The 20,797-nt window shown below is 37.7% G+C and overlaps 2 protein-coding genes across 3 annotated transcripts; one reads left to right on the forward strand and one right to left on the reverse strand.

Annotated features, from left to right (window-relative positions):
* Window positions 1–214: 214 nt before the first annotated feature.
* On the reverse strand, window positions 215–2,398 carry LOC132106737 (CCAAT/enhancer-binding protein alpha-like). The gene has a single exon (XM_059512705.1). The coding sequence runs from the start codon at window positions 2,162–2,164 to the stop codon at window positions 1,304–1,306; it is 861 nt and encodes a 286-aa protein (XP_059368688.1). The 5' UTR covers window positions 2,165–2,398; the 3' UTR covers window positions 215–1,303.
* A 1,737-nt stretch (window positions 2,399–4,135) lies between these two features.
* On the forward strand, window positions 4,136–7,695 carry LOC132106748 (CCAAT/enhancer-binding protein gamma-like). Of its 2 annotated transcripts, none has more exons than XM_059512715.1 (3): window positions 4,136–4,291; window positions 5,259–5,497; window positions 5,724–7,695. In XM_059512715.1, the coding sequence occupies exons 2-3, from the start codon at window positions 5,381–5,383 to the stop codon at window positions 6,105–6,107; spliced, it is 501 nt and encodes a 166-aa protein (XP_059368698.1). In that variant the 5' UTR covers window positions 4,136–4,291; window positions 5,259–5,380; the 3' UTR covers window positions 6,108–7,695. The 2 variants fall into 2 exon arrangements, with proteins under 2 accessions (XP_059368698.1, XP_059368708.1); XM_059512725.1 differs by lacking the exon at window positions 4,136–4,291 and adding an exon at window positions 4,852–5,160.
* Window positions 7,696–20,797: the final 13,102 nt, after the last annotated feature.

Here is a 20,797-nt window from a genome sequence, read left to right on the forward strand (position 1 = left end):
ATATATATATATATATATATATATATATATATATATATATATATATATATATATACATACATATATATATATATATATATATATATATATATATATATATATATATATATATATATATATATATATATACATACATACACACACACACACACACACACACACATATATAAACAGATGCAATACTACTCAAAATGAGAAGGCAACGGACAAGCCATAAGTAAGACAATGCTTTAATTCATAATTTGGCATATATATTTATATTTATGTATATATATAATGTTCATTTTAAAACCGAAACATATTAAACATTCGTATAACATCTGCAATATGCCGTTTGTAAAAAAGTGCTTCATTTTCCTTGCTGTATATTTCTGTCCAAAGGTTCAGTCAGTGATGACGATGAAGACAGGAAAACTCAAAAGGCACTGAAAGCGGTCTCTGCTCGAGTGTTGTACAAAAAAAAAAACGAATAAAATAAAATAAAAACAATAACATGAAATACACACGCTTATAGAGCATGACAGACTTCACTGCAAAACCAGTGAGAAAGCACACGGTGATCGTCCACCGGAATTATTCTCGTGACAGCAACAGACATTGCATAGAGATATGCACCCTTTCACATTTTTATCAATCATAATGCATAAATACAAAGCGTTTACTCTAAAAGCGTATAGCCTACTGACAGGCGTTTTACAGATCAGTACCCAAATCATGGCAAAATGTTCACAATGTAATGCGCTTCATCAGGTCGAGTTTGGACGACATAGTGCATGCAGTATGCGTAATGAATGAAAAATAGCCTACCACAATAAAAACCAATTCCAGTCCTATGCTTTGGCATTTGTCTAATGCCGTCCACGAAACAACCCCACCCCACCCCCTACAAAAAGTTTCAATCAACGATATCATACAGCGAATGTTATGCAGCAACATGTGTGGTGAGAAAACAGTCTGCTACGGCAAGAAAGTTTTTGTCGCTATAAGTGTAGTTGAGATTCGTATGTAACCCATTGGGGGCAGGGGGGTACGAAAGCTGGTAAGTAGATTGACAGGATGAAATCATGCCCATTAGCTGCACTGATGTGTTTCGCGTAGCTAACACACATTCTTAACAGGACTACACCTACAAGCTTTTAGTCCAAATGTGTGAAGAGATGAGCTTATCGTTTGTTTTTGTACAAAAGGCACATGTATACCGCAGCTGCCTGGCTCCTATAGAAACACTTTCAAAATGTGTCAGCGTTTATCCAGCAGACGTAAAAATCACGCAAAAGTTACTTCAAAAGTCCAGCTTGCTTTGTTAGGCGCAGTTGCCCATGGGTTTGACAAACGAGCCGTCGGGAAGCTGCCTAAAGATGCCCCGTAACGTGTCCAGTTCTCGCGTGAGGTGCTCTACCCTCTTGCGCAGTCTATCGTTATCCGCCGAGAGTTCGAACACTTTTTGTTGCGTCTCCACATTGCGTATTTTCGCCTTGTCTCGGCTCTTGCGCACGGCTATGTTGTTGCGCTCCCTCCTAAGCCGATACTCAGAGCTGTTCTTGTCGATCTGTTTCTTGTTTTTCCCTCGATCGCCCATCTTAATGGAGGGCAGGTGGCTGTGTTGGTGATGAGGGCTGGGTACGGGCGTCGGGGGAGGCGTGGGATGTCCCGGCTGGAGGTGCATGGTGGTTTGGGCGCAGTGCGCGATCTGGTGCTGAAGGTACGACAGATGCGGCGCGTGGTGTTGAGAGTGGTGGTATGTAGGTGGCATCGAGTGGCCGAGCTCATCTTCCTCCCGGGGCTCTTGTTTGATAGCCACGGGTCTCATTCGTGCCTGGCTCTCGTAGATGGGTTCTAGTTTGGAGGAATCCATGTAGCCGTTCAGGCAGCCGTACATCTGCGGGGGTCCCGGTGTGCCATTGGCGCCGTGGGGGTACTCGTAGTCTCCGCTCGCCAGCTTGAGTTTTTCTTGCTTGGAGCTGTTGTGGAATAAGTCAGCCAGGAACTCGTCGTTGAAGGCAGCAGGGTCAATGTAGGCGCTGATGTCGATGGAGTTCTCGTTTTCGCAGATCTCGCTCAGGTCTCCAGCGGTGTCTTTGTAGGTATAAGCGTTTTGCTGACTCTGTACAAGGCTGGTCATCAGTGGCCGTGGGGCGACCTCGTAGAGGTTTGCTTGCTCCATGGAGTATCTAAAACCCGCCAGACATGGTGAAGAGCTCCGGGAATCCAGCTTGTTCGCAGTACCAGAGAAAGCCGCGCTGGCTCAAAGTTCTCGGGGCAGGTGAGAGGCAGCCTGTCGAGGCTGTGTACTTGGCCGTAAAATGGATTTGAGTTTGAAGGCTGAAACACCACACGAGATCTCCTTTAGAAATGACACTTACACCCACAGCGTGTGAGCTTCACATCTGTCAAATACTTTTCTGAGAGCACTTATATACGCTCTGGAGTTTGGAGGGCGTGATCTTTGCGCGAGAGCTCAACGCACGCACTGGTATCTACAAATATCATTATTATTTAGTTATAGGTGAAACAGTATTAGATCATTCCATAAAAATTAATCAATTTATCAATCATAAAATAATACTGATAATGTGTTTTTTTATAATATGCATTTTATTTAACACTGCGGGTGAATTGTTCATTAGGTTTTGAGATGTAATGTAGCAGCCTTTGGAGGTGGGAATTGAAATGCATGTTTGAAATTTTCAATGCATGTGGGGGAAAAATCGTAAGCAGAGGTGACATAAGATCAATTACAATGGCAAAACGGTTACGGACATTAGGCTATATGTTACGGATGTTATATGAATTAAGTACAAATTGCTGAAGTAGAACAATATTTCTGTAACTATGATCAAATTTTGTTTTGTGGCATAGAAGAGAGAAAGAACGAAAGAGTGAACAAAGAAGAAAACATTATTGCTGTTGCCTTAAATCTCAGTCGCCTGCTTTAAAACGCACCTAATAGGCCTATGTCATATGCAATTGTTTTGATGAATAAGTTAGGTCAAGTGATTCGGCTCCACAATAAATCTCACAAAATAAGAAAGAAAACGCCAGCCACAAGTGATTTTGTCTATCCAAATGAAGATTTATTTTGTATTTTATTTGGTGAGTTTATTCTTTTATTTTCCTCTGCCGCGCTACTACAGAATTGTAGCATGTAATATTTTCTAAGCGCTTTGAAAAATCTTTGCGCACAACAATGATTACGACTACTCTGCCAAAACACACAGTGCAGCACACGTCTCACCTAGAGCAAGAGAAGCTGGAAAGCACACAGCAATCTTGAGAATTGCATGCGCTGAAGCTGGAGCGCGCTTAAAGGCGCTAGTCAGTGCGTGCGCAGTCTATGAGCTCCCTCTATTGCCACAGCGAGAGCCTGGCACCTACCACAACTGAAAGAATGAGACGAAAGGCCATAAGGAATGTAGCTAGCAAGAGATTAATTATGCATTATGTTTTTCTATTTTAGCATATCCTTCTTTACCGTATCAGAATTAGAAATTACCATATGGAGCCATGTAGTAGCCTAAAAGGTTATGTTACACGATGTTTTGCATATACCAAAATACCAAAATGTCCACCAATTTCTGAATAATATAACATGAAAGTTTGTGAGATAATTTAATTTAGATAATTTAGAGTAATTTGTGACTTTAGGTAATGCGAGACACACAGATTAATTTGTGCAAGTGCACTCTTATAAGCAAGTCGTTAACATAAGCATATTTTATTTGTCTTGATATGTTTCTTTCGTTGGAGGTAGACTGACAAATCACAATAAATTAATAGAAAAAAAGTACTAGAACGGTCTCAGACTAGACGTTCCTATGACTAAAAGTGCACAACGTAATTGTTAACAGAGTATTAGATGTATCAGTAAATAGTTTATTTAGCTCTCGCTTCTGTGAATCTTAATAATTTACTGTTAGCATTTATGTAACCACATGTAACACGTTTTAATATTTGCCATGTCCATAACATAAAATGAGAGGTATACTGTTACCTTGTTTAGTATTATTGACTGATCTCATGTTTTATCGCATGAAAACGTCCCTACATGATAAATGCAGCCTGATTGGTTTAGTGACATGTCAATCAAACCGTACATTTCGTCATCTCTCCCTACCCTCTGATTTGATTGGTTGCGAGAGCAGATTTCCCTACATGGTCACAAGATTTCGCAATACTCCCAAGCGCCGCTTTACCAAACAATAACACCTCAACCTATGCTTGTTTTTTTCAGTGTACAAAGAGGATATTATTCTTTATTAGCTCAAGTGGATAAGCCTCGAAGGTTTTCAAGGTAAGGTTGTCTGGGTTTATTGTAAGATAGCTATTCAAACTGTCGAATTTTTATCAATTAAACGACGGCTCGCTAAGTGAGAGGATCCGTGCCTCTCACTCGATTGCAAAATAACGTTACCTTAAACTCCCGGATCTGAGGCCAGCGAGAGCTTCATTACCCACGATTAAACATGATCGCGATCGACTCGCTGTCTGTATGCGCTCTCGGTTCATCGCTAGACGCCTGACGCCATGGTTAGGAATGTGTCGGCTAATTAGCCAACCTGCTAACGTACAGTAGTTCACACTGGCTGGCTACGGACGCACGTAAACTTAAATAAACACATCTGTCGGCATTATGAGTCTTTTTACATGGTTACGCGATACATTTCAATACTGATTGATCAGATCTGCTGCCATTTTGAATGTAACATTAGTTGTTGAAAGTCAGTGGTATTCCCCTTCATTCCCGCAGTTCCGTGTGTGATGCAACCAGCCTGATATGATTCAAAACAAAATGCTAAACACTGACCGCTTTTATTATTATCACTGATCAACTTTAATTTGCTTTACAGTAGCTTTTCTATTCTGATGTTTGAATTAATTGTTAACTTCGCTGGACATAGTTCTGCATGACTACGGAGTTTCCCTTCTCTCGTGCACAAAGGAGGAGCGGGTGAGAGCGCGAGCGATGATGCAACCGCGGGCAACACTTGAGCTCGCGCTCATAGGAGAGAAGAGAATTTGCCTCATATGCACAGTGACATGGCAGCACGGTCTGATTACAAAAATATAATGCTAGCGGATGAGCACAAGCGGTTGACCCGACTTTTAGGTGTTGCAGCATTTTGCTGAAACAATGTATTTCTGCGCAGTGCATCAGTTCAGGTGGGAATTGTGTGGCATCAAATTATTCCAAATGTGATGGAGTATGATGCTGATGTGTGCAGAGTACTTTTTCTAACTCGATCCTGTCTGGTTTTTAGGCACACGACTACATTTTGGGGTATTCAGCTTCTCACAAAACCTCCTAACACCAAGTTCAGCTCTGCAAACCCCACAACTCAGGTCGGAGAGGGAGAGAGAAAAATAGTGGAAGTGGATCCAAATGAGCAAGCAGTTGCAACAGAAGATATCCAGCACAGATCAGAACGGCGTCAGTGTTATACAGAATCAGCCACATAATAGTGCACTGAACCCGGCGGGAACTGCAGGACTACAGCAGGTACACGCATCAACAGACCTATTTAACCATACGTTTAAGACTTTTAATATTCATGTCTCTGTAAAAGCATTGCTCTGCCATTTTGCAGTGCAACCATGGTATGTATGTATTCATAAAGTGCATCCAATCATCCACTAAAGAATTTATAGAAAAGATTTCAGATTTGTTGGGTATTAGGCGTTGTTGCTTATCTTTACTATGCATGACATTATTTTAATTCTGACAGGTTCCTCAATTAGTCCCAGTGATTGCCGGAGGTGGGGGTAAGGCCACGCCACCCAGCAAGATGAAGAAGTCCATGACAGATAAAAACAGCGACGAGTACCGCCAACGGAGAGAACGCAACAACCTAGCCGTAAAGAAGAGCCGCATGCGCAGCAAGCAGAAGGCCCAGGACACCCAACAGCGCGTCAATGAGCTGAAGGAGGAAAATGAGAGACTGGAGGCCAAAATCAAATTGCTTAGCAAAGAACTGAGTGTGCTCAAAGACCTGTTTCTAGAGCATGCTCACAACCTCGCAGACAACGTGCAGCCCCCTGCTTCTGGTGGAGGCCCCGGAGACCTCTGCAACAACAACAACAACAACAGCGGCAGTAACAGCAGCCAGTGAGGGCCTGATGTTGGTTTGCAGTGTGCTCTGCTGTGGGCTGTGTGGAGGCTCTCTTGGCAAATCATTTTACTTAATCGTATTATGCTTTTTTCACTCCTGTTCCCAATGTGTACTGTCTGCAGTGTCTTGAGTTTGAGTTTGTACACTCAAATTCGGTTTCTTTTTCAATGCTATGATCCTCATGGCAACCACAGAAAGTCCAGCCCACACTCTGATTTGATGCTGGAGAAAACTTTAATAACAACTTTCTGTGTGTAAAGCAGCATGTTTCAGTATCTTGAAACTTGTCTTAAAGGACTATGAAAACTTCTCAATGGACAATTTTGAAATCTGGCCGAGGCAGGTCACAAAGACTCAACAGGAAATATATAATTATATTAAATATGTTCCTTCACTCAACTCTAATTTCTCAAGAATGGATTCAGAAATTCAACTAATAGATAGTACTGCAGTCGCATACCATTATTCATTGTGACTTGGAATTAGGCCTACAAAAAATAAGTAAGGGTGTCTACAAATGCAACTTATTTTGTATTTCTGCCTTTTTTCCTGATTCAATCTCTTATTTGTTGACAATGTCTTATTATAGCAAATACACTGATGTATCTATGGTAACAGACTCAAGACAGACTAAATGTATTGCATCAGACTCCAGACAGTGTCTGCATTACCAGTAGTCCTTAAATCCCAACAGTTAAGCCTTCAATTTTGACAAGGGTGGAGAAGAGAACAGATAGAGTAGAAAATTAGCTCTAGTGTAAATGTTAGGGTGTCGTTAACAGACTTATTTCATAAGTTACTCCCCTGTTTTTGTAAATACTATTGAGATAAGATTGAGTATGATGGGTACTGAACATTGAAAGTCATGAGGCACCTGATGTGCCCTAAATTTATGAAATTATGTAAATTTTGAGCTCTATTAAAAAATTCCTTATCCAAAGAAGCTCTTTATCTGACTACATCAAATTTTGGCCATTTCGTTTCCCTGACCAGTCTCAGAGCAGTGTGTGTGAATTTACATCTGCAGCAGCAGGTGTTACTTAACGTTATTGGAGCAGACACATGACCTTTGCCCTCATTGAGTGTCATAGAGCTATGTGTTCTTGGAGTCACTGTAAAATAGACTTTTGTACCTCAGGCTATATTTCATAGCCTCACCAGACAGCCTTTAAGATCTATATTCCTGTTTAGGAGGAAATTAAAAAGGGGAGGATAAGAAAAGACAAGGCAATCTTTTAAGATGTCTGAAGCATCTTTAATTCTTCTGTATATTTAAATTTTCTATACCTGAAATTTTAAACATTAAACAAGCATGAAAGGCAATGCATGATTAGCACTCTTTAAACAACTAATTAAAAGTTATGCTCTATAGAGAAACAGCGAATTGGCGACTGCATACTTTTTGTATTGTTGTATTAGGCTGGGCTAAAATAAAGCTATTGTGTAAAAGTTCTTAAAAATAAAAATAAAGTCATGAATATTTCATTGGCATATTTTGCTTAAGTATGAGGGTTGCTGGGCAACTTGCTTTTTTACATAATGTATACTGGGTTTTGTGCATTGTAAATTAAAAATTGAATACAAAATACATTCCTTGTGTTTGTACTTACTCTGGAGAGGGGGAAACAACCTAGACATTCATTTACCAAGTCAACTGAGGTGCCTGCACTAAATCTCAAGAGCTCAAGTAAAATTTCAGAACTGCCACTATAGGTTTGGGCGAAAACCACATTCTGTCCGAAGTCATCAATAGAAAAAAAAACAACTAAAAATATTTTATAACCATAAATACAGAATCACAAAATCTTGGCATTTAAAATGTGAGTTTGAAAATTAGTTTTTATATTCCGATTATTGCCTTAACATCTGTGCTTTAAATCACTGTATATTTATTATGGTAAAACTCTTCTTGCAAAACCAGTCCACAACAGAAATTCACAAATTCCTAGTTTAATTCTTAAAGGGACAATTCACCCAAAAATGAAAATTGCCCCATGATCTACTCATAGGTGTACCATCATAGGTGTACATGACATTCTTTCATACGAATACAATCAGAGTTATATTAAATAATGACCAGACTTATCCATGCTTTATAATGGGAGTGGATGGTAACCCAAGAAATTGCACCCATCGATTATAAAAGAAGTCCATACGGCTCTGGGTGGTTAATAAAGGCCTTCTGAAGAGAAGCAATGTGTTTGTGTGAGAAAAATATCCATATTAAAAGCTTTATAAACCTTAATCTCTATCTTCTGTTAACTGTCTTATGTGCGTTCAGGAGAGTGGCATCCTGCTAGTATTGCGAGAAACAAGTTTTGTTTACAGGAAAGGAAAACCAGTGTCCTCTTGGCTTATATCGAAATCCTCTGATACATTTCTTTACAAATCCTTGTTTTGTACTACTAATTTGTGACTGGTGTTTTGTTTTGCTCTCTCACTTCCATATCTTTGCCTGCGTCCTCATCTGCTAGACGCCACCCTCTTGTGAACGTGCTCATGACAGTTAGCAGAAACTAAGAGATTAAGGTTTATAAAATTGTAAATATGGGTATTTTTCTTACACACATGCATGGCTTTGCTTCAGAAGGCCTTTTTTAACCCCTGGAGCCATGTCGACTTCTTTTACCATGGATGGGTGTAATTTTTTGGACTTCAAATTTTGGGCTACCATCCAATCCCATTATTAAGTATGGATTAGCCTAGCTGTTTCAACTGCAATAAACTTGCGCTGACTTAAAATATATCAGTGGCTTTGTTTTGTCACAAGATGCACCCCAAAAAGATTTCTTTTTTTTTTTTTTTTTTGCTAAGCATGTTTATAAAAATTACTTAAATGTCCTAATTAAACTATGGCCTAATCCTGGCCTAGTCTAATCCCTGTCTGTGAAACTGGGCCATTATTTTCCACATACTGCTCCTCTATGCCCCACTTTCTGAAACACATTGATTTTTACAAAGCTCATTATTCTGAAAAGCAAGGTGTATGTTGATTAGCAAGCTATCCAGTGCGTTGTGATTGGCCGAAAATACCTCAAGCATGTGAAGGAAATGTTACGCCCCTTAGCAAACTGTGATGCCCTGTCCCTGTGCAACGAGACAAAACCAATAAGACCCATTACAAGTGAGGCATTTGTTCCAGTGAGGACATGATTATATACGGATACGGATTATAATGACTTTTATTGTCTTTTTATTCGTTGCATTCTGTATAAACATAAAACCATTTGTCTGCATTTGTGATTGGAGAAACGACAAACTACAACAAGCGCTACTCTACACTGCTCAGAACTCAGATTTGAATCATCAGTGGCAAATTAATTAAATATGAAGGTTGTGAGTCAAAACAGCCGGTGTTCTGCCAAATAATGCTACCTATCAGAGTTAGAGTTGGGGTAGGTGTACATTTTAATAAAGCCTCACACCTTATTAATATCATGCTGCAAGCAAAATCTGATAGGTAGCACTTTTCACTATCTAATTATGCTACCATTTGTTTTAATGGGAGGTAGCAAAATCTGACAGCATTGTAACAGTGTTGTAAATACAGCTTACTCACTGATTTCTAGTATTGCCCTCTTTTGGAAGGCCAAACAAAGTAGATTCACTTTCACAGTGAAACACACAGTGTCTCCATGACATGGCTCCAATACTACACCGAGAATCAAAGTTAGCCTACACCATCTTTCTTTGCACAAACATTTGGATGGTGTTATGCAAATATTCCCACATAGTGACGTAAATATGTGGGGGCGTGTTTAAACAATACATTTTAGGAGGGTGTGGACGAGTCTTCACTTTTATAAAGAATATCTCTTTTGTTTTGAGACTTTAGTATTTGCATCTTTAGGGGTCTTATCTATGCACTAACAGCTTGTAACACTCCAAAGAGAAAGGAAAACTTGAAATCGCAACATAACACCGCTTTAGTATTCCTTACTAGTAACCATAATGACAGTGACCAAAGTAAAATCAAAGATGACAATGTGCCTAAAACTGAAAGTCTTATCATTATCTGACAAGAGTCTAATCAAGCCCCGAGTTCTTTCATCAAATCTAAATGAACCAACAGCAGCTTTTAAATTTGGGTTGAGAGTGGAGCATTTGAATCACGCGCTGCAGACAGAACACAAAACTGATGGGAGCAGCTCTGGTGGAAAACTGACAGGATCTAAAATGTTAATTTCTGTGTCACTGTAAATTTTGCTCATTTCTACGTCACTGTAAGTTACCGAAAACACGTAACACTGCAGATGCGCGTTTGTGCGAATGCGATTGTGAGTCCTGAAAATGTATAGGTGTGAGTTCAATTACAGAATGCAGTTGTTTCTCCCATAAATAACCGAACTGTGTGTGAACGTAACCATATTAAGGACTCAGATACAGGACTGACAACCTTATTCAGGACTGACAATTATATTCATATTTAGGGCAAATCGTGGCCTAGTGGTTAGAGAGTTTGACTCCTAAGGTTGTGGGTTTGAGTCTTGGGCTGTCAATACCACGACTGAGGTGCCCTTGAGGAAGGCACCGAACCCCCAACTACTCCCCAGGTGCCGCTACATAAATGGCTGCCCACTGCTCCGGGTGTGTGTTCACTGCTGTGTGTGTGCACTTTAGATGGGTTAAATGCAGAGCATGGATTTTGAGTATGGGTCACCATACTTGGCTATATGTCATGAACAATGAACATATTCTGCTGCTGCGTAAACGTGGCCTCTGTTTTACTATACCCTTGCATGTTTGTGATGATAGACCTATTACGCAATGTTGCATAGTTGGAACACAGACACAGTAGAGAGGAAGGACGTAGAACACCAAGTACTACAGCTCACACCTCTCTATGTCCTCCTCCCACTTTTCATTGTTCTATAAACTTTTTTTTCTTTTTGACATATCTTCTCTGTCTAGAGTATATATTTTTTTCTGTCTGCAGGAGATGAACAGAGTCATAGGTATTATACAATTTATCTTTACAGCCCTTTCAGTAACTCCATCGAAAGTACATCTTTTCTAAAGCTCTCTGTAAAGCCAACAGGTTACTGAGTCCAGCGCAATAAAGTGGCTTTCAAGATTCTGATGCATTTGGTGACCTGATTTAAGCGGACAAGGCCGCAGACACTATGTCATTCCAGCTGGCAAATGGCTAGAGACAAGAGATAGTAAAATGCTGATTCAAAAGTGAGGTGCATTTACATTGCTGAGGTTACTGTAATAATCTGCCACGGTCCATTCGTTCTGTAGTTAATCTGTAACTGACTGACATCAGCATCATCCGACAGGCAGCAAAGGCATCTAGGTAGAAGTAAGTATATTAACAGTTGGACTGACTCCAGTTTGGATATGCTGATAAGGTGGAAAGGCAAGTAAGCTCTCAGGGGCCCTACACAATCTCAAGGCCAAAGAACACAGATGTCAAACTACAGATGCTTGTATTTACGTTTCTTAACTTGAATTATAATGCCGCTGCTGCTCCCACACCCACATTTTTTCATCACCATTTGCTAAAAATAAAGTATTTTATGTTACAGGGTGAGATAATGCTTAGTCATGAATGAATGAATATGGCACATAAATTCTTGCTTCCCTTACAGACATCAGCATTGGGCAGCTGCGTCGCTACAGTTTTATTTTATATATCAGTAGTGAAGAGGGAACATCACTAGTTTTTAAACTCTCGTATCTTTCTAGTAGTTTTCCATTTTTTATTATTTAAATGACGGGGTAGGGATGACTGAAATTATAACGTAAAATTTCCCGGCAATTTTTCAACAAACATTTCCCATATCCATCACTTTTTTCAACTGTTTATAATATAAACTGGTGCCCGATTCGCAAAGGAATCACTCTTTTGACTTAGCTCTTTACAATGAATCCGTCACAAGGCTTAGTGAAACAGAATTAATTCTTTTGAATAATTCACTCTGAATGATTCAAACAGCTCACTCACACACTAAAATGATTGTCGCAGTTTCAATCCAAACTACAAACAGTAATGGAAGCCTAAACAAAACAGGGACAGAAATGTCGCTGCATAAATGTGGTAAAAACAGCAAACCTATAATCTACTGCTGTTTCATATGTAAGTCTATTATAGATACTTTGTGCTTGATAATATACTTAACTTTAAACCCTTTTTTCTCCACATTAATTAATTCACACACACACACACACACACACACACACACACACACATATATATATATATATATATATATATATAACTCAACATTTCCATTCTGTTCAACTGCACTCAGTCCAGCCCAGCTGAGCTGAACAGAACCATGATGAGTTTGGCTCAAATACACTGCACTGAGCAAAGCTAAGATTAATGTTTATTCATCCTTGGACTGTTTGTATCCATCTTGCAGATTGGGATAGATTAATTTTAAGTTAGTTGTCAACCATTGAAACACATGCCATGTGCTTAAAATCACTCTATCACACCACAATGGTAGTTTCTAGAAGGGTTAATGAAAAAAAGAAGTTGTTTTTTAAGGTCAGATTCAGCCAGAAATTTATGGCTCAATATTTCTTTTTAGGATATTTTTTCCCTCTGAAAATTGTTGATTTCTTGAACTATGAATGAGTGCAGCTCTTAATCCTAGTAAAAAAAAGGGAGGCAGAGAACAAACAGGGCTGGAGCTGCACTGTTGTGATGTAGAGGAGTGGAATTCAGTGGGTTTACTCTAGGAATCTCAGCTATGCTGAGACTGTTTACTCTGTTGCTTCTCTCTCCATCTCCTGTTTTAATATGCTCATTAATATCAGTCACCACATCCTCCTCCCAAAAGGCTTGACTTTATCTGACACTCTGGATGACACTTTTATCTTCCTGTTTACTGCTTCACAGCATTCATCCATCATTATAAAACAAATCCATTAATCAGTCTCATTACCTCACACTCTTAATCACATACTGTAGCTTAAAATTGTTTCAAATGCATGTTACCAAACAGGAGCTTCGATCTCATGAGAATACGTGTGTATTTTTACGTTAAATGTGGTTCTACCACACGTACATTTACTTACGTTTTCATGCACATAAAAACGTACAATTTAGACGTATTTATAGCAGTAAAACGTACAAATACTTACGTGTTAGCAGCTAAAAAAACGTAAATAATCTAACGTAAAGTGTGAGTTTATATGAATTCCCATGTATTAATATTAAAATCGTGGCTTTAATGATTTAAATCAGTTGTATTTAATTGTCATATCAATAAATGTTTTTATTGAATTTATTGAAAGCAGTTTACTCATCTACTTAATAGGAAATAACATTTCTGTGCATGCTGCAAACCATAGATACACAAAAGCACAGCATAAAATTACAAATCACATCCATTTTATTTGTTTGCTGTACTCCATATCTTTAGAATAAAGATGTTTGCAAGGAACATATCCATATCAATCGATCTTCATCTTCATTTTCAGCAACAGCGTCCGTCACAGTCAAAGCCCACGCTCGTTATGATTCGAATTTGAAAATAGCGCCAGTGCGCCACAGGAACGTTACGACATGGTTTACGGCACTGATATCGAACTCTCATTGGTTCTCACATAATTCGTCACAGATTGCGACATGTCGTTTTTCAGTTGATAGACATTTGAAATCAGCGCCAGTGCGCCTTTACGGAGAGAAGACAGATTCATAATTTCACGGATTAATAAATTAAATTCTGCTCTGTACCCTATAAAAACTATTACTTCCAGAGAGGACTGCGACTGGAACTCATTATCATTTGAACTACTTTTGGTACCACTTTTGATATTTTTTCGCAAAAAATAAATGATTAACATTATGTTTGTTTGTCTGTTATTTGTTTATTTATAACATTAACGTTATGTAGTTTTAAGAAATGGTTATGGGTAGGTTTAGGGGTACGTGTAAGATTAACGTTAGTGGCTCAAAATAACGTTTTAATGTTATATTTTTACTAAAATTGTGTTTTATTATGTTTTATTCTTTTAACATTCTGTATAAAATGGGTAGGTTTAGGTTCGGGTGAGGTATAGGGATCTTACATTTATCAAAAAAAAAATTATAAAAAGGGAAAATATACATAAATATTTAAAAAATTAATCCGATACGCATTGAAAAGCAGCTTCATGAGCAAATTTCTATGGATAACTGACTGGTTAGAGAACACGTTCTATCTGTACGTATTTTAGGTTGTTTTTACGTAAATTTCGATACGTATAGAACCTGTAATTACGTCCAGATAATACGTAAACGACACTGTAAATACGTAAAGGCAAATACGTATTGGACAGTTTTAATTTACGTCTAAATATGTACGTTTTCATTGTGAGATCAGGCTGGTAGTTTAGGATGTTTAGTGAAAATGCTGATTCAACCATTAATCTAAAAAGTAAAATAAAATTCAATATATCAGAAGATATTGTGTTTGTTGTGTGGATTGAATTTGGATTGAACAAATTTTTATTTATCTTTGAATTAAGTTATCTGAATGCATGACAAAAATAAAACAGCTTTAAATAGTGTATGATTGTATGTTGTTTTCAAGAAACAGTTCTTTTATTTTTTCCTTCTTGGTTAATGTCATTGTTACTTACAGATTTTTTTTGGCATTGTCTAATGTTTTTCTATTTATTATTTCAGCTTCAATAATAAATGCAATATTATATCAATAATAATGTATTAAATTATATCAATATTATACTATATAGTAATATAAATATATACATTTATTTAATTGTATGTATATATATATATATATATATATATATATATATATATATATATATATATATATATATATATATATATATATATATAGTATTTTATATTTTTAAATACAGTAAAATCCAATTGATTTCTTCCGCTTTACCTATTTGTCAGATAACTGGAAATTGATACACAACCTTGTGTTTGTAGGATGGCTTGTTGGCAATTAATTATACCAATGCAAAAGTTCATTGGCTGGTTCAGGCTGGTCAACAAAAGGTCATTGGCTGTTGGCCTCTGTCAGATGATGTTATTGGCTGTTAGCCCGCGTGGGAGAAGGTCATTGGCTGACCATGGTGTTTTGGTTGCCAGGTGTCTCTGGCAGAATCCTCCCCTGATAAAGAAGCATATCAGATTCCTTTTCAATCTTCTGCTCATCTCACAACTGCATTCAAAAGCAACTTAACTCTTTAAAACCTTGTCTGACTCAGTGCTCAGGGAACCTCATTCAACTATTCAATTCCTCAATCCTAATATTAAGACGGGAATTCCTTTGATTTGCTTGCATTGTTTGTACAAAATCACATGTCTTGCTTTGACAACCATTGATGACCACATCCATATGTCACTGTAATGGTCTGGAAAACAGTCTGTGGTATTCAATGGCATATCGCTAGTAATGCAAGGTATGCGTCACAATCTCCCTAAGAGGGAACGAGGAGTCACTGGAGTAATCACAAGCAAAAGTCTTTAATAAGCCATTGGAAACAGAGTACAAGGAGGACATTCAACAAGACCCTACAAACAAGGCCCAACCAAGGCGGAGCCGGAGGGATGAGGGAGCACAGTGGACAGGAGTGGGTGGGAGGACAGTCACTTTTGAGGAGAGGGAACTGTTATGCTGATGATACTCAGCTCTATATCTCTTCACTGTCCAGCAAAACATACCAATTTGAAAAACTAAAAGAATGCATAGTCTATATTAAAAAAATGGATGAGGAGTAATTTCTTTCTGCTAAATTCTGAAAAAACAGAGGTGTTAATTATAGGACCTAAAAACTCTGCATGTAACCTATAACGCTGTCTAAGACTTGGCTGCTCTGTCACTTCTTCGCCATTGGTAAGGAACCTAGGTGTGCTATTTGATAGCAATCTTTCCTTAGAAAACCACATTTCTAGCATTTGTAAAGCTGTATTTTTCCATCTCAAAAATATATCTAAAATACAACCTATGCAGAACTGTTAATCCATGCTTTTATGATCTCAAGGTTATATTTTTGTAATGCTTTATTGGGTGGTTGTTCTGCACGCTTAATAAAACTCCACCTAGTCCAAAATGCAGTAGCTAGAGTTCTTACTAGAACCAGGAAGTATAACCTTATTAGCCCGGTTCTGTCAACACTGCACTGGCTCCCTTGTCTCAAACGACCACAGGGACAAGACCACAGGAAACAGATGATTCTTCTGCACAATCTGACTTGGCTGCAGCCTGGAATTGAACTACTGGTTTCGTCTGGTCAGAGGAGAACTGGCCCCCCAACTGAGCCTGGTTTCTCCCAAGGTTTTTTTCTCCATTCTGTCACCGATGGAGTTTCGGTTCCTTGCCGCTGTCGCCTCTGGCTTGCTTAGTTGGGGTCACTTCATCTACAGTGATATCGTTGACTTGATTGCAAATTATTCCACAGATACTATTTAAACTGAACTGAGCTGAATGATGACATTACTGAATTCAATGATGAACTGCCTTTAACTGTCATGACACCTTGTTTTCCTAATGTTGTTCAGTTTACATTGAAACAATCTTTTTTGTTTAAAGCACTATATAAATAAAGGTGACTTGATTTGACTTTAAAGGCAGGATAATTGGGGAAGAACGTGACACGTTGTCTTTTTTTCTCTTTCTCTTCCCCATACACAGCTGCTGTTGCAGCCATTACAATATTTCCGTTTTGTTTTTTAATGGCAGAGTGGTCATATTTCTCTTAGTTTCTTTGTTGGGTTAATTCAGAAATATGTTTGGAGCTTTGGAACATGTTTGTTAAATTCGAGTTTTTGTTTTTTAAAGGAATGAGAATGACCAAAGCGGCCAGCGGCAAGAAGCACGATGAGCATATGTTTGATCAATTCAACCTTCTTCTTAAATCAACACAACTTTCCTAAAATAAAAAATATAGATAAAAATTATTTATTCTTTTCACCATATTAATTAAAAAATTTAACCTAGATAAATGTGTGCTATTAGGCGCATATCTGATTGTTTGTGCAGAGAGTGGAAGCTGAAGCACACTTTGCTGGACATGGAGGCACCATCGTGATCTCTCTGTCTTTTTTTTTTAGTAACAGTGGTAACCTTGCTGTCATTTTTGCTCATAAAGGTAAGAGTATACATCATTCAGTACAGCAAATGGTCTACTATTTTTATCGGTTTACACTAAAAATATCAACAAAACGTAAAAAATAAAAAATAAAATAAAATAAACTTTTGTAAAAAACAAACAGGATGCACATTTTGCTTCTCTGACTTGAGCAGGAGGGCTCCACAAAAATTTACCAAAACTCAGCTAATACTTCCTTCATACTTCATAGACATGATAAACATATCTATAAAATGCTTTAAATTACTACTTTAAAACAAAATACTTCCAATCAAAAACCTATTCATAATGTAATCCATAAAGAGGCATTTCTCGTTGAAGGCACATCCAGTTGAGGAGATGGCAAAAAGTATATTATATTATATTATATTATATTATATTATATTATATTATATTATATTATATTATATTATATTATATTATATTATATTATATTATATTATATTATATTATATTATATTATATTATATTATATTGTGTGAAGTTAATGTGAAAATTCCACCAAAAAAAAAAACTCTGTCAATGTTCACATTTAACATGAAAAACAGCAATAAAACGTAGACTTATTACTGTAAATAAAACAGCTTTTGAAGCACGATCCACATAACGTTAAACATTTTTTGCATATGGGCCCAGGGCTGACTTGCTATGCCATTGCATGAATGACAGTTGTTTCCGCATGCTAGATGTAATGGAAAGAAGACAGCACAAGAGTAGTTATGATCATAATGCATATTTTCCTTAGCAGAGCAGGATAAAATATATTTTTCCCACAAACTGCAAATATTGACATTATGTTTCAGTTTGTGTTTCACGTTTCCTAACAGATGGATGGTCAAAAGCATCCAAAACCTCCACATAAAAATGAACGATGAACCTTTTGTAAAATCACCCTCCTTTTCCTTGCTGAGCAGGCCAAGATACGTTTGTTTAAAGTAAACCTCCTCGAAGAACTTGGCATGAAATGTCCTGCAGCAGCACATCTGGAAACCATGCCCTATAGAGAGAGATTTTATTGTTTGTCTTTTAAGAACCAAAGCTCCCTAATGGTTTTCATAATTTAGCATAAAGTAAAGGATATTAGTTTCAATAATCTCTTATTCATACAGTCTATCCATAAAACACAGAGCTGCTAAGATGTCAGCTGTGACTGAGCACCGCACATGCGCCAAGAACATTCAGCCTCATTATGACAGGTCAGATAAGGCAAAAGAGAGAGAGAGAGAGAGAGAGAGAGAGAGACCAGGAAAAACTTTTGCGAAATTTTATGTCATCACACGCGATACAGAGTTCAGATACACCATGCAGTCTTCCACATTTCCTGAGGGTGTGTGTGACGGAGGGAGACCTTGTGAATCTCTGTGTGAGCCTAGTATTCTCACTATGCTACTTTGTTTTCTTCCCATGATTTTCCTAGTTTATGCGTGACTACAGGGTGACTGCTCTTCAGAAACACCGGACATTAAAAATGAAGTATAAACAGCACTTATTTAAGAGAGGTCCTTCATAGCATGCTGCCAACATGCATAGATATACACACAGTCCCTCAGCTCATACATAATCATCTGTCAAGAAAACACTTTCTTTCTCACACAGAAGTGCGGACACACACATTCATTGATGTGAGGAAGAATATGCACACTAAGACACACACCACTGGGCCTCTCCTCCTACTGTTCTACTGCCAACGATGTAAAATTTGTGCAGGCACAGCAGAAAAGCTGGGGAAGGATGGATAAATCTGATGCAAGCTACTTTCTCTTTCCTTTGCTTTTTCTCTCATGCTTTTCTTCCTTTTTATCTCTCTTTTTTGTCCAGGTTTTGACAGCACTGAAGAAAAAAACAGTCCATTGCCAACAATGAACACATGAGAAAAGACAGAGAGAAAGAGTGAGAAACCAAAAAGGGGAACACATCTGAAATGGAAAGAAGCATGGGATCGACATTTCACATCTGCTCATCACCCCCAGGCAAGACTGGCTTTTCTCCCAAATATCGTTTTTGTGTGTGTTTGTATGTAAGGCTGCTTGCAAGTACTAGAGTCTGTGTTTGGGATCACCACACAGACTTTTTGTCTAGTGGTTGAGGATCTGAGCTGCTAATTAAGCGAATTAAATAAAAAAAAGCTATTCTGAATTTAAAAGGTGGAGTAAGGACGTTACGTTATAGGATCTTGCAGTCAGGATTTTAGTTCTTGGGTGCTGTAAGATCACAATTATATAAGTGATTTATGGTACAAAAAAATTGCATCTGTAGTTTTCGGAAATTCATCATAAAAAATACAGTACTAAGTATTATGGGATGACATATTAGTTATCTTATAACTGTTTATTTCATTAAGTGATAATGTTAATATACCAGTCTACTTGAACTTTCAAAAGCTGCTTCTTACCTTAACCCTGTAAAGCCTATACATACTGTATATATATTTAATGGAACAGTTTATTGAACCTTTTGACAAAATCCAAAACAAAATGATATAAAAAAATATAAGGGAAAAAAGTTAGTACAGTATAGTGAGAATATAGAGCTCACTCCTCAGTTTGATTTAGAGGACAGAACTGAACACAATATGCAATTTGTTGCAGATTTTATTTATATGGCCCAAAAAATTAGATGCTGAAGGCTTGTAGTAGATTTTGATCATGTTGATAATTTAAAGGACTTCAAATTCATGAATCAAATATGATACGGTAGGCTTAATAGGGCTAAATCTTACTGATATCCACCATAATAATACAAGTGGCAAAACAGAAGGCAAAAATTATGGTTTAGAGTTGATATAAGTGGCCTGTTCTTAAAACATGGCCAATACTTATACAGGTATGGTGTACAGGGTCATACAAACAAAGACGAAACACCATCAGGGTAACACGCATGACACTACAATAATGCAATAATAACAGAAAATGTACAACCCGAATTCCGGAAAAGTTGGGACGTTTTTTAAATTTTAATAAAATGAAAACTAAAGGAATTTCAAATCACATGAGCCAATATTTTATTCACAATAGAACATAGATAACGTAGCAAATGTTTAAACTGAGAAACTTTACACTTTTATCCACTTAATTAGCTCATTTAAAATTTCATGCCTGCTACAGGTCTCAAAAAAGTTGGCACGGGGGCAAAAAATGGCTAAAAAAGCAAGCAGTTTTGAAAAGATTCAGCTGGGAGAACATCTAGTGATTAATTAAGTTAATTGATATCAGGTCTGTAACATGATTAGCTATAAAAGCTTTGTCTTAGAGAAGCAGAGTCTCTCAGAAGTAAAGATGGGCAGAGGCTCTCCAATCTGTGAAAGACTGCGTAAAAAAATTGTGGAAAACTTTAAAAACAATGTTCCTCAACGTCAAATTGCAAAGGCTTTGCAAATCTCATCATCTACAGTGCATAACATCATCAAAAGATTCAGAGAAACTGGAGAAATCTCTGTGCGTAAGGGACAATGCCGGAGACCTTTATTGGATGCCCGTGGTCTTCGGGCTCTCAGACGACACTGCATCACTCATCGGCATGATTGTGTCAATGACATTACTAAATGGGCCCAGGAATACTTTCAGAAACCACTGTCGGTAAACACAATCCACCGTGCCATCAGCAGATGCCAACTAAAGCTCTAT

Source organism: Carassius carassius, chromosome 2 (assembly GCF_963082965.1).
Source record: "Carassius carassius chromosome 2, fCarCar2.1, whole genome shotgun sequence".
Taxonomy (NCBI): Eukaryota; Metazoa; Chordata; class Actinopteri; order Cypriniformes; family Cyprinidae; genus Carassius; species Carassius carassius.